Here is a 12,893-nt window from a genome sequence, read left to right as displayed (position 1 = left end):
GTGGATAAATTTGTCTTGCGCCCTGTCCGTATGTGCACCCCTCCGTTGTCTAGCCACTTCTTTAGAGAGGAACCTTCCTTCGATGGAAAGCACTTTCCTCCTCCCTTGGCCGTTTTCGCAGGAAATATTGTCTGCAGTATTGATGAAACATTTTTAAAAAATTGCAGTAACTTTTTTTTCATATGTACGAATGACCCCCATTTGTTTGATGCCACTAGTGGGCGACTGTGAGAACGCATCAGCTGTTGCTTCAGGAGGCACATATATTCGCGTGCCCAAGCGAGCTTATCATTCGGCTGTTATACGCCCACATATGATAGCATCTTTTACTCTCAATTTTTCTGTTTTTTTTTTTTTTTTTTTTTTTTACCCCCTTGATAATATAACGGATTAATGGGATATGGATCCGTTCCTTTTTTTTTTTTTTTTTTTGTCATTTTTAAAACAACGCAACTTGAAAATTTGCATCTAGTTTCCAGCTGCACACGTGTCAACGCGCGTCTGTGCTAATCCCGCCTACCGGGAAAGTTGCAAAAGTTGAAAAGAATTTATACCTCTTATCATAGAATTGGCAGCGGGGTGTAGAACCATATGGGGGTATATATAGTGTGGCCACCCCCAATATTGATATAACTCCACCTCCCTATCAAACAGCTACGTTGTTCTACTGCAGTAGGCATATTAACTGAGGCTGATTTTTTTTTTTTTTTTTTTTTTTTTTTTCGGTCGTGTGAGCCCGTTCTGCCTCACTGCAGGAAAGTAAACTCTGCGGCATAGATTTTTCATAACATGGAGGGGTATATAAATGTACACGACGCGTAAATACACAACCCTGCAGAGGCAACTTCTCCTTTCAGGAATTCCATTTTGGTGAAGCTAAGCGTGTGGTGACTCCCACCAACAGGATAATCGGCGAACCGGGGTGGGTGGGGGAAAAAACACACAAACACAATGAATTTGCGCAGCTTCCTTTACACCCAAGCACAACGAGAGCTGGTAAGAGGGTGGTGTCTCGAGGGGAAACTCTCCTTTACTGGAAAAAAGTGCTTCTTCACGAATGAAGCAAAACCGTTTAAGGTCGGAATCATTGGAGCTGGGCCATCGGCCCTCTACTGCTGCAAGCATTTATTAAAACATGAACGAGTTAAAGTTGACATTTTTGAGAAGCTACCGAACCCTTATGGCCTCATCAGGTATGGGGTGGCCCCAGATCACATTAATGTGAAGAATACGTACAAAACTTTTAGCCCCGTTTTTTTAAGCGCCAATTACAGATTTTTTGGAAATGTTCATGTAGGGGTGGACCTAACAATGGAGGAACTTCGGAACCACTACAACTGTATCATCTTCTGTTGTGGTGCATCTGAAGTGGAAATGCCCATTTTGCAGAAAGATGAGGATAACACACTAATCGGGAATAAAAACAATCACATAAGACAGAGCGGCATTTTCCATGCACGGGATCTCATCTACTTTTACAACAACATGTACAACGATATGCGATGCAAAGCAGTAGACAATTACCTAAATTCATTCGAAAATTTCACCACCTCTGTCATCATAGGGAACGGAAATGTGTCTCTTGATATAGCACGCATATTGATAAAATCTCCTGATGATTTAAATAAAACGGATATCAGCAGTGACTACCTGAAGGCGATAAAGAGACATAATATTAAACACATCTACATTGTTGGACGCAGGGGATTCTGGCAATCATCTTTTACGAATGCAGAGCTCAGGGAATTAATTTCGTTAGAAAATACCAAAGTTATTTTAAGTAAAAAAAATTATGATCTCTGTTGCGTTTTAAAAAGCGATGAGGAGGGAAATACAAATATGAAAAAAAGGCAACATGAAATTTTCCAAAAAATGGTAAAAAATTATGAAGAAGTGGAAAAAAATAAAGAATTCTACAAAACACATAAAATTATCGAATTCATTTTTTACTCACAAATAAAAAAAGTACAAGCCATAGACAGTTCAATGAAGAATGTAGAATTTGAATTGAACAAAAATGTCCCCATGTCCTATTCGTCTTTTAAAGAAAACAAAGTTTTGGTAACTCCATTGATAATCTTCGCTACGGGATTTAAAAAAAGCAATTTCACAGAAAATTTGTACAATCAATCTATTCAAACATTTAAGGAAGATATAGGGCAGAACAAGTTTGGAATTTTCAAGGCAGGCTGGTTTGATAAAGGACCCAAGGGAAATATAGCAAGTCAAATTTTGAACTCCAAAAATTCTACACATCTTGTTTTAAACTTCCTTCAGAAAGTGAATATCTTTTTTGACAATGACATTTCGATCTTGTTAAAACAGAAGCAAATTTCCTATGTCTCCTTTGATGACTGGATTTACCTCCACCAGCTAGAGAAACAAATGGGGGCACAGAAAAATAAAATTGGCCAAAAGTTTTCTCAAATAGGGGAGGTGTTGCGTATACTCAAAGACAGAATGGGGAAAAGCCACTGAATCGGGAGGAAGCAACCCTTAAAGGTACCCCCCTTTCGTGTAGGGAAGAAGCCCCTTCTACGCCCTGTTAGCGGAAAGCCCTCCATTTAGTCTTTTCCGCTTATTCTTCTATCCACCGATGAGCACATTTATCATTTGTCCATCTCCCACCAGTTAGTAATGTATTTAGAACAGATTCAAAAAAAGTGTCACCTCCTATTTGTCAAACACCCTGTAAAAGTTCCCTCTCCATTTTTCTTTTTTTCTTATTTTTTTTTTTTGTAATTCTTCTATTTATCACATTTGATATGTACTCATAAAAACGACAGGCATTCGTACCATTCACACTTTTCCCACGCAATGGTAGACCCCGGTTGCCATGCTATGGGGTGCCACTTGGACCCACTACAATAGGTGCACCCCTTTCAGTACACCAAAATATGCAACTTCTTCGAGATAAAAAAATTCCTTCTCAAAATGTCCCTCACAAATGAGCTGTTACTTCTTCGGTGAGATTCTTTGGCAAATTATATACGCGCCTAATATGTAGTACCTCCTAGCGCTGGTTTATGTACGAAATGTAGGCCCGGAGAAATTCCTGTATGGGATCCTTTTTCCGTGGAACAACCCTTCCATCCTTCACCAGAACTGCATCAAAATCGTAATTCTTTATCTCTGCCTGTTTCAGTTCGAACACGGGGATTTTTACCTTCACCCTTCGGTAACTTTGAATGGATAATTCGCTTTTTGTGTTTCCCCTTTTTTTATATTCTTTTTTGGCTCTCAAATTTATTTGAACACCAACTGTCCGTTTGCTCACACTTTTGGGTGCTTTCATCATTTCATGTTCATACAATTTTTTCCCGTAGAAATTAGGCCTCTTCGGAGGTATATAGCAATTTGGATTATTAAAGTCTTTTCTGCTTTTTCCACTCTTCTGCCTGCACATGTAGCTTTCATGGTCAGCCTTCTTGTTAGGCGCATTTCTTATTTCACTTCGCTTGCACTGCTCAGAGGCCTCACTAAAAAACTGCTTCCGAATCAGGGGTGATTTTAAGAAAAATTTAGGATGCACAGATTTGTTCTGTTTGTTGCTTCTTTTCCCATACTGGGGGAGACATTTGGGCCCTCGTTCTTTGGAGAAAAAGTTCTGGTGCTTATAATGGTTAAATTTTCCATCGTCAAGGTCATCTTCATTTTCAGTGCCATTTTCAGGCTCACTGTTAAGCGAGTCCCCCGTGTCGCTCTTTTCGTAGGCGCTGCTGGTGATCAGCTCGTCCGTGGTTTGGTGGTCCTGCTTTTTTTCCCATTCGCCATTTTGTTCGTTCTTCTTCGTGGAGTAATAATCACGAAAGGGGAATTTTCTTTGTTGATCGAATCGTTTGGGCTTCCTTTCTACCTTTGTCACACGATCCACTTTTCCTGCAATGTCCACTTCTTCCACTTTGTCACTGAGCTTATCCGCTTTCTGTGCACACTTGTGCAACGGATTCCCCTTCCTTACTCCCCCTACAAGCACAAATGGGAATTTGCCAACTGGTCGCCCTCTCCCCTCAGTAAACCCATGCCTTTTCTGATTGGTTAAACTCATTTTGTTCAACTGTTCCTTTTTGAAGGTAATATTTTTATAATTAAAATTTACACCCCTTTCTGACATGTCGCAGTCCTCCACTGTTTTCTCTGTCTCAACAAATTTTGTGTCATTCCCGGATTCATTTTCTCCGTCTTGCTCACCCGCGTCGGTGTCCATTTGCTGAACATTTATCTCTTCTTCCATTTCCAATTCATTTTTCCAGTGATTTTCCCTCGTTCCCTCACATTCCTCCTCATTTGAGTAATATTTCTTCCTGGTTAATTTATCTGTCCTTTCAAAAGAGTCACCCATCTCTCCCACTTTATTTGTAGCATCCTTTCCTGGATGGAGAGAATGATTCTCTTTTGCCGCACATCCTAACGGTTTATCATTCGATTCGTCGGCATAAAGGTTTAATTGTCTACATTGCACCTCGTCTGCGTTGTCGCTTAGTTCCATGCTATGTCTAAAACATTTTTCTTCCTCAAGAGATATATCCGATTCTGTTATTATGTTAATTTTGTACTGCTCGGAAAATTTTTCCTTCTTTTCAAATCTTTTATCGTCCATGTCGGACGAGCTTAAGTCGAAGCTTTGGAAGTTTTCCAAATCTCCCCTTAAGTCGTCATCTCCATAGCTGCATGCGGCATTGTTGCCTTCACCATTATCCCCTGCGGGATTGTCACCCGTGAACCTTTTACCCTCCTCCGTGGTTCCATTTTCGTTAGAAGCTTTCCCCCCGTTCGGAATCGCCTTGGTGACTCCTTCAAAACAGTCAATAAAGTATTCCTTGTCACTGTCTACATCACTGTCTGGGTTGTCCATAGCACAATTTGTATTTTTTTTTTCCATTTTTTTGAAATCCCTCTCCTGACCATCCAAGTAAAAATTTGATTCGCTCAAATCGCTGTCTGTTGACAACATATCAATTCGAAGAGCTTTCATTTGCTTTTTGTTCTATAGTACAAATGTGTCTCTTAGTTTTGTCTTCTTTTTTTTTTTTCTTAACGAGCTTCTTTCCTGTGCTTTTTTCTTTATATTTTTAAGATTATATAAAATTTACAGCATATATCTTTGTGAATATTTTTGCCAACAAAATATTGTTCATGATTGGGCTAGCTTTTTTTTTTTTTTTTTTTTTTTTTTTTTTTTTTTTTTTTTCCATGTACACCCTATTCAACAAACTTGCGCGTAAAATGGCTACCTGTTACGAGTACTGCTTTGACATTTTTTCCCCTTTTTTTTCTGTTCTAAAAATTTTTTACATTTTAAGGCAACATATGGACATGTGAAGTGTAACTTCCGTTGTTATCGCAAAAAGGGGTGATGAGACGCCCCCAGTTTGTGCAATTTTTTTGTTTTTCTCTCGAATGAAAAATAGAGCTCTTCTGAGATGAACGCAATGGGGAGATCGTCAGGTGAAGGCTTAAAAAATTTGGCCAAAAAAAAGAGAAAAAAAAAAAAAAGGAAAAACATAATTCCATATGGAACCCAAAGCCATGGTTTACGAAACACCCCCTTCATTTTCTCACCTTCGAAGGGTTGCAAAAAAAAAAAAAAAAAAAAAAAAGACGCGTGGCTGCATCGCAAAAAATGTAGTTGCATGCTTTTTCGAAAAATTAGCCGTTTGGTAAAATATTCTCACGAAGAAAAATCTCCAAGTTGGTTCTTCGCGTGGAAAGTTCCAACCAAACTCTCCTTTTGCTAATTATAAAATTTGTGAAAGCCTATGCACGCGCATAGTCGCAGGTACGTCTATTTAGACGTAATTATAGCTAACAAAGTCAGAGCGTGCAGGTACCTATACTACCACCATTTTAGTAAGATGAGCACCCTTATAATGATACATGTGCCCACATAAGGAAGGAATTCCTCTCCAATTTATATGCCTTACATTGTATCAGAAAGAGGGCATCGGTTTGCTTCAAATAGAGTTGTAACTCACATAAAATGTAAAAATGGAAGATTTATTGAAAGGACCCCATTATTCATATAAAACGCGAATCATTCTGTCCATTGGTTTTTGTAGATTTCTTGTGGATATACGTCACAGTGACGAACGAGTGACAGCAGATGATACATTGGGGTGTAATACAAACGTTCCAGGTGAGTATCAACACTATGACGGCCACGTCAATTTCGCATTCCATTTGTGTATGTTGCCATTTCAAGTAAGTCACGTGGAGTCTCCATGGATGAGCAGAAAAACGAAATCACCTGTAAAATTCTGCACACGTCTTTTAAGTCTACTTTTTATTAGGGTCTTTAAATTATAGGGGAATTTTCCCTAGTTGTAAATACCGTTTAGCGTAACTGGGTCATCTATTTCATTTTTTCCTTATTATCCCAATTTGGATTCCTTCTGGACCTTAATGATTTCTCGAAAAGTTGAAACGGAGGTGAGATGATTAAGCTGCAATTTTTTTTTTTTTTTTTTTTAATACTGTTCGCACAAAATGGTATTGCATAAGTAGTTGGCTTCCAGTCATCGTGGTATGTACACCACTTGTTTTTTTTTTTTTTTTTTTTTTTTTTTTTTTTTTTTCTATACACTTATCGGCGAGCGCGAATTGACTTTTCCGTGTTTACAGGTCAAGCAGGTTACACACAAGTGTGCATTTGCCTGTAGCAGGGCGAAACTTTGGTATTGGTCATGCATGCACACGTCTGGCAGGAGATCCGAGGAGTTGGACATTCCCCACAAATACAAAAATCTGAGGAAGCGATGTAGTCTTCATTTTATTGTTAACATTGTGGCAGAAAGGAGTGCAAAACATTTGAGAACATCTCATGCAAAAGGGTAAATCTTTAAAAATGTAGTAGACACCTATTTTTTTTGCCCACGTTCCTTTAGGTAAAATGTGCACACTACTTAAAGTCTACTTGGGAGAAAATCGTCGTAGAAATATCCCAATCTGTACTGTGAAGAATAAAGTTCTTCCCTTCTAAGGTGTAATTCCTTTTTTTTTTTCTCTCTCTCTTTCTTTCCACTTATTTCCTCCCCCCTTTTCGGTACGAAAACAAAATGAATCTGCACAAGGAAAAGAGAATCCCCCTGTGCTGTGAAATTTGTTTAAAAGACGAAAAGGATGTATCTGACGAAGTAATAAAAACGGCAGCGCACAAGTGGATGTTCTCCCTAGGAATAACCATAACGTTAGGGAGGCACGATCCGAAAAAAATTAACTGTGAAAAGTTGAACAACTCTTGCGACTATATAGTTATAGAGCCTGCCGTGCCAATAAAAATAGTGAAGGAGAGCAACGAAAATTACGACAATGGGATGTATGGGAAATTCAGCACAACGCATTATTCCGTTTATGAAATTAATTCATGTTACGATGTGAATTTCCACGTAGATAATGCACTCAATTGTGCCTTACCCAGTTGGGATAATTTCCATCCCACGGAAGGGTTAAGAAAAGAAGATGTATCAACAGAAAACACAACTCTGTTGCGGAACCCTAATTGTGTTAGGACAAATGTGACTAACCATTGGGGAAAACGAAAAGGAGGAGAGTGCCTTCTCAATGGGCACAGCAACACCTCCCTTGTTAGTCCTTCTGCCGTTCCACAGAATTCTGTCCATTCATCTGCCCAATATAACGAAATACAAAATAAAGAGAACTTACAGCCGAATTCAAAATTGCTATTTACGATCCCCATGATAGGTGAAAAATCAGCATCATCCATGGAGGAAGATCCAATAATTTTGCCAAATTTTTGTTGCATTGTGAATGTAGTTACGTATTACAAAAATGACGAATTAGTGGAGGAACAATTTAACGAACCAAGTGAAAATGAAGGAGGCTCAGATCAAGACGGGGATAATACTCATGAAGCGAAAAAAAAAAATGGAAAGAGCGTGCCCATTTTTTCCCAATATATTTTACCGCACTTACGGTTTCATAAATTATGGGACAGTCTATATTATGAGGAAAATATAAAAAGAGATTTACTCGAATATGTTTCTGCTTTAATGCTCTTTGCTACCAAAAAAATTGATCGCAATTTAATTAATTATAATCACCTTGTATTGTTGTACGGGCCTCCAGGAACAGGCAAAACTTCTCTCTGTAAAGCTCTGGCTAACAAGATTTGCATTCGTCTGTCAAATATATATGCGACAGGTCCGGTTTGTCGTTCGCACAACGTTGTGCAGCGTAGGCGGCATGTGGCGCTAGGGCTTCATCGAGGGATTGCCCATAAATATATGCACCTGTGTGTGTATTTTTTTTTTTTTTCATCTTTGATAGAGAGGCATTTCCAGCGAATCCTTACCCATGCGTGTGCAAAAATTTGCTCAATTTTCAAAGCTACTAATTTTCCGCATAGAGACCCATTATTTCTTAACTCCGCAGGCGTTTTGATTGAGCTGAACACACACACATTATTCTCCAAATGGTTTAGCGAATCGGGGAAGCAAGTTCTAAAGTTATTTAACAAGATTAAAAGGATAATCGAGGACTATGGCGAAAATGATATTTTCATCTGCCTCTTGATAGACGAGGTGGAAAGTTTGTCCGCAGACAGAAGGCGGTCCATGGACAGCACGGAGCCCTCGGACACTATACGAGTCGTCAACACGTTGCTGACGCAAATAGACTCCCTTAAATACTACCACAACACGTTGTTGCTCACCACGTCCAACATTTCCGGTGTGAAATAGAGTGCGCTGATGATGGTGAAATTGTAAATGCGGCAGTAGCGAGATGGCACCTCTGTAGAGAGGCCCCTACGGAGTATCCTCCTTATATTACCCATCTCCCACCACCTCGCAGAAATGATCGATGACGCCTTCATCGACAGAGTAGACCTAAAGCAGTTCATTGGATTGCCAAACGAAGAATGTAGATACGAAATTTACAAGGACTGCATCGAAGAATTGGTATGATCGAAAAATGTAACATCCTGCTAAGTGTGTAAAACGTGTACACACCTCTATTCTTTCCCGCCCATTTTTTTTTCTTTTTTTTTTTTTTTTTTTTTTTTTGACTACTTTTCACTCCGTAGATGGAGAAGGGTATAATTCACTTTTCCTCGAAGGTTCCAAATTATGAAGGAGTTAAGAAATTACTCAAGGTGCGTAAGTCTCGAGAGTATTGCGTTGTCATGCCCTTTCAAGCGCCCTCATAGTTCACACCCTATATGGGTGTAACAATTTAAATTCATTACTTTAATTTTTCCTTCTAACTTTGTAGAACGGAGCGGGGAAAGGGACGGATGAATACATGTAACGGATGCATACAAAAAGATACCCTTTCTCGGGGGGACGAAATGGCAAATAGGAAATCCCTCCCGAAAAATATTCTTCCTTCGATTCGCTTTTAACCTGCTCCCCTTGACCCCCCCTTCCGGTAGCTACGGAACTGAACTGATGAAATGCGCCAAGATGAGCAACGGTTTCAGTGGCCGCTCACTGAGGAGAGTTCCCTTCCAAGCATACGCCTACTTCTGCCAAGCGGTAATGAGAAAGGAATACGGGGGCATGCTAACGTTGAATCTTCACATAGAACTCTCTCAATGGAGAATAAACACAAGAGAGTAACAAATTTTAAGTTACGCACGATTCAAACATGTAAACAGAAATTGTGACCCCAGGGTGACATGGATTGAACAAAAATATTTTGTTCCATCATTGCTGATAATTTTTTTTTTTTTTTTTGCAGACCCTACGCTTTTACAATTCGACAAATAATAACAATCAGAAGGTTTTAATTTCACTGGTGGATTTTTTGATGGCACTTCAGAGGGCCATTCAAAAGGAAATTATAAATAAGAGTAAATTGATGGACCAAAAGAAGTAGCCTTTCAGTGGCACCTTCGCTCATGCGATGCATACAAGAATAGATGCCTCGCTGAAATGACACAAGAAGGATAGTTCCTCGGACATTTCACCGTTTCTCCTGTTTTTGTTTTTCATGTGGGTAACTGTCCATAATGCGATGCACCTGTTGTGTTGCCTTTTACTTTTTCCAAATTTTCAATTTATCTAGCTTTTTTTAAGAGTATTTTATTTATTTTTTTTTTTTGTGTGTGTGTGTGTAAACAGTAGCTTTGCTTTATTTTGTCACAATTGTGTGGGTTCCTTTGCAGACATACCATGATTAAGGTACTCATAAAGTGCAGATTAAACGTCTTTTTTACCTCCTTTTAACAAAACGTGAATAAATGCTTACACATTGTAGCATTTCGGATTAACGCTTTGGTAGACATTTCGCAGCAGGGAATTGCTAAAATTTTTTTTTTTTTTTTTTTTTTTAGCTAGCTTGCAGGTAACATTTTATGCAGATTTTTAATGCGCCGTAAAATTTGACCTATGTACCTACCGAATGAGGCGATATTGACAATTCTACATGAGCCGCTTTTTTTCTCTCAATCGAATGCAATTTATATTGCTTTTCCTTATTTGTTATTCGTCGGGAAATACCATTATGTGGGGTTGATGAGCATGTTCTTGGAAAAATTCGCACACAAATGACCCCCTCTCACTTTTTCCTTCCCTATTTGGGGTAATGCATATATGTGAGAGAGAGTACATATGTACATTTGCACGTAGGTACTCATGCGCACACGAATGAGGAAGCCGCCTTAGCGCTTGATACCAAAAATAACAGCGTAAACGCTACGCTGCTCAAGAGAAAATACATAAACATGGCCAATTCATGCCCCTGTAGATGTTTAAAATGGTGAAGCGTGATTAGTAACGCAGGGGCAAGGCATTTGCTTCGCGTCATTTCGCCTTATTCTGTTGCATTAAGAGCTTTAATTTTTTTTTTTTTTTTCCTGTTCAAGGGAGGAGGAACATTAAGGAAAATATTCACAGAGTGGTAATATATTCCATAAAAGCTTAAATAAAAGTTGTATATGGTAAGATATACTGTGCATGCATAAATACATGCGAGCGAAAACAGAGTTGGTCTCCTGGTGCCTTCTCCTTTTTATATCATTTCGCTGTATAGAGCCAATGCCTCCACTTCTGCGCGCACAAAAAAATGGGGGCATTTCAAATATAGTTCCAGAGTACTGGTTAAATGCGTTTGCATATATATAATATGTATGCAAAGGGGTAGGCGGTTGAGCCCCCCCTCCCTTGCATGCATTCCGAGAAATGTTGTAAAAGTGTTCATGCTCCCGTTCAGTTCAATTTCTTTTTTGGATACACTTTACATATATGTTGAGGCAATTTTTCCCGACTTCACATAATTAAACAGAATTTTTTTTTTTTTCCTCTTTCGCTACCGATCTTTTCATTTGATGAGAAAATTAAGTAGAATAAAAATACATTTTAAATTCACCCATGAATTTTTCATTTCTAATAAGAATCAAATTTACAGATCTACATAGGAAGGATGAGGAGAAACTAGTTCAAAACTTCCGTTCAGCTGAAATGAAAAGTAGTAAAAACTAACCTGGATTATCGCTTAAAAAATATTAACCCTTTTTAATGCGTATTCTTCCTACATACCTCTTTAAGGGTCCTTTTTTATTTAAAAAAAAAAAAAAAAAATTTGATAAGAATTGTCGTTATCTTTTTTTTTTTCCTTCATAATACAACTCTAATAATATCTAACCTTTGTAAAGCATGAAAATGAGGTTTTTTTTTTTTGGTGTGTGTGTGTGGGGAGGGATTAGTTCTCCCCCAGGATTGCAAACTGCGCGTTCTTTTATTTAAATTTTTGCGGGATGGCTACTTTTTAGGGTAGAAAAATATTTACACTGCCAATATTTTGTGCAAAGAACATATATTTTTCTCTTACGGTTTTTAAGGAAAAAACATTTAGATAATTACACATGGGTGTGGAAGTCGTTATAGGTTTGGAGTTGCCCTCCTACAGGGTGAAGTGCGAACCGTAAGAATAAAGCCAAATCATTGTGGCACACGATATACTCATCATTTGCGCACATATTCCTGGCGATGTCAAAGAAGTAGCGAATTTAACATAGATTTAATTGTTCCTAAAAGGAGGCTTATCCCTATGCAGAATTTTACCAAAATTACACGCTTTCGGGGGGTTATCGCTTTTTATAATATTTTGGAAGGAATTGAAAAGGCGGTTTATTCGTTTTGTACGAAGATAATAAAGGGAGAGTTTTTTTTTTTCATCCCACGTTCTGCATTCCACATTGCAATACACTCCGATGATGTTGTCCCCGGGAGAGTATGCTATGTTCACAGCTGCCTTCTTTGCAAATTTTTTATCTGAGCAATTTTTTTTTTTTTTTTCTTTTATCTCATAGCCGAAGCCCCTCTATACGCGAGCTAGCCATAATGTAACAATGTGCTATGCGAAATTTTTGTTTCTCTTTATCATGTGCGTAATTCTATTTCCGCTTGAAAAAAACTCCGTAGAGGCACATGGTACTCGACACACATGCTGTCGCGCATGTCGTGCGGGGATACGCAAGTGTAGTATACTATTATGATCATTTTCCGGGGCCTTTTTAACCCCTCCTCTTTGCTTACATAGATGCGTTTCAAGTTAAGTTACACCTCGAAGCTGATGTGTTTTTTTTTTTTTTTTTTTTTTTCTTTATAACTATGTAGATGCACCTACATGTATTCACTTTTACATATTTATACGTTCTTGCATGCATGGCTACTCGCTTCCTTTTCGCAGTTAGTTTACAGCCCCTCGTGCAAGAACGAGCTGTCGCAGAGAGGCGCACTGCACATACATGAGCGCGCATTCATACGCTTTTGTGCACCTACCCTGGCGGCGTTTAAATCGTGTCACGTTTTATCAGCTTAGGCAGCTTGGCCACGTGAACTCGAGTTATCCTGGCCGGAGACGTGCATACATGCATGCATAACTTCGTTAGTGTACGCATTTTTTTTTTTTTTTTATATATATATATATAT

The 12,893-nt window shown here is 38.6% G+C and overlaps 3 protein-coding genes across 3 annotated transcripts; 2 read left to right on the top strand and 1 right to left on the bottom strand.

Annotated features, from left to right (window-relative positions):
• Nucleotides 1-951: 951 nt before the first annotated feature.
• Nucleotides 952-2,478, top strand: PKNH_0937600 (adrenodoxin reductase, putative; the record flags this gene model as incomplete). The annotated part of the gene is made up of 1 exon (XM_002259364.1): nucleotides 952-2,478. The coding sequence occupies one exon, from the start codon at nucleotides 952-954 to the stop codon at nucleotides 2,476-2,478; it is 1,527 nt and encodes a 508-aa protein (XP_002259400.1).
• Nucleotides 2,479-3,013: 535 nt separating this feature from the next.
• Nucleotides 3,014-4,975, bottom strand: PKNH_0937500 (conserved Plasmodium protein, unknown function; the record flags this gene model as incomplete). Its single annotated transcript, XM_002259363.1, has 1 exon — nucleotides 3,014-4,975. One exon carries the CDS (start codon nucleotides 4,973-4,975, stop codon nucleotides 3,014-3,016), a length of 1,962 nt encoding a protein of 653 aa, XP_002259399.1.
• A 2,080-nt stretch (nucleotides 4,976-7,055) lies between these two features.
• Nucleotides 7,056-9,837, top strand: PKNH_0937400 (AAA family ATPase, putative; the record flags this gene model as incomplete). The annotated part of the gene is made up of 7 exons (XM_002259362.1): nucleotides 7,056-8,160; nucleotides 8,392-8,688; nucleotides 8,812-8,918; nucleotides 9,044-9,112; nucleotides 9,232-9,263; nucleotides 9,392-9,494; nucleotides 9,700-9,837. 7 exons carry the CDS (start codon nucleotides 7,056-7,058, stop codon nucleotides 9,835-9,837), a joined length of 1,851 nt encoding a protein of 616 aa, XP_002259398.1.
• Nucleotides 9,838-12,893: the final 3,056 nt, after the last annotated feature.

The sequence above is a fragment of the Plasmodium knowlesi genome (assembly GCF_000006355.2).
Source record: "Plasmodium knowlesi strain H genome assembly, chromosome: 9".
NCBI classification, from domain to species: domain Eukaryota; phylum Apicomplexa; class Aconoidasida; order Haemosporida; family Plasmodiidae; genus Plasmodium; species Plasmodium knowlesi.
This window is presented reverse-complemented; position numbering and strand designations above follow the sequence as displayed.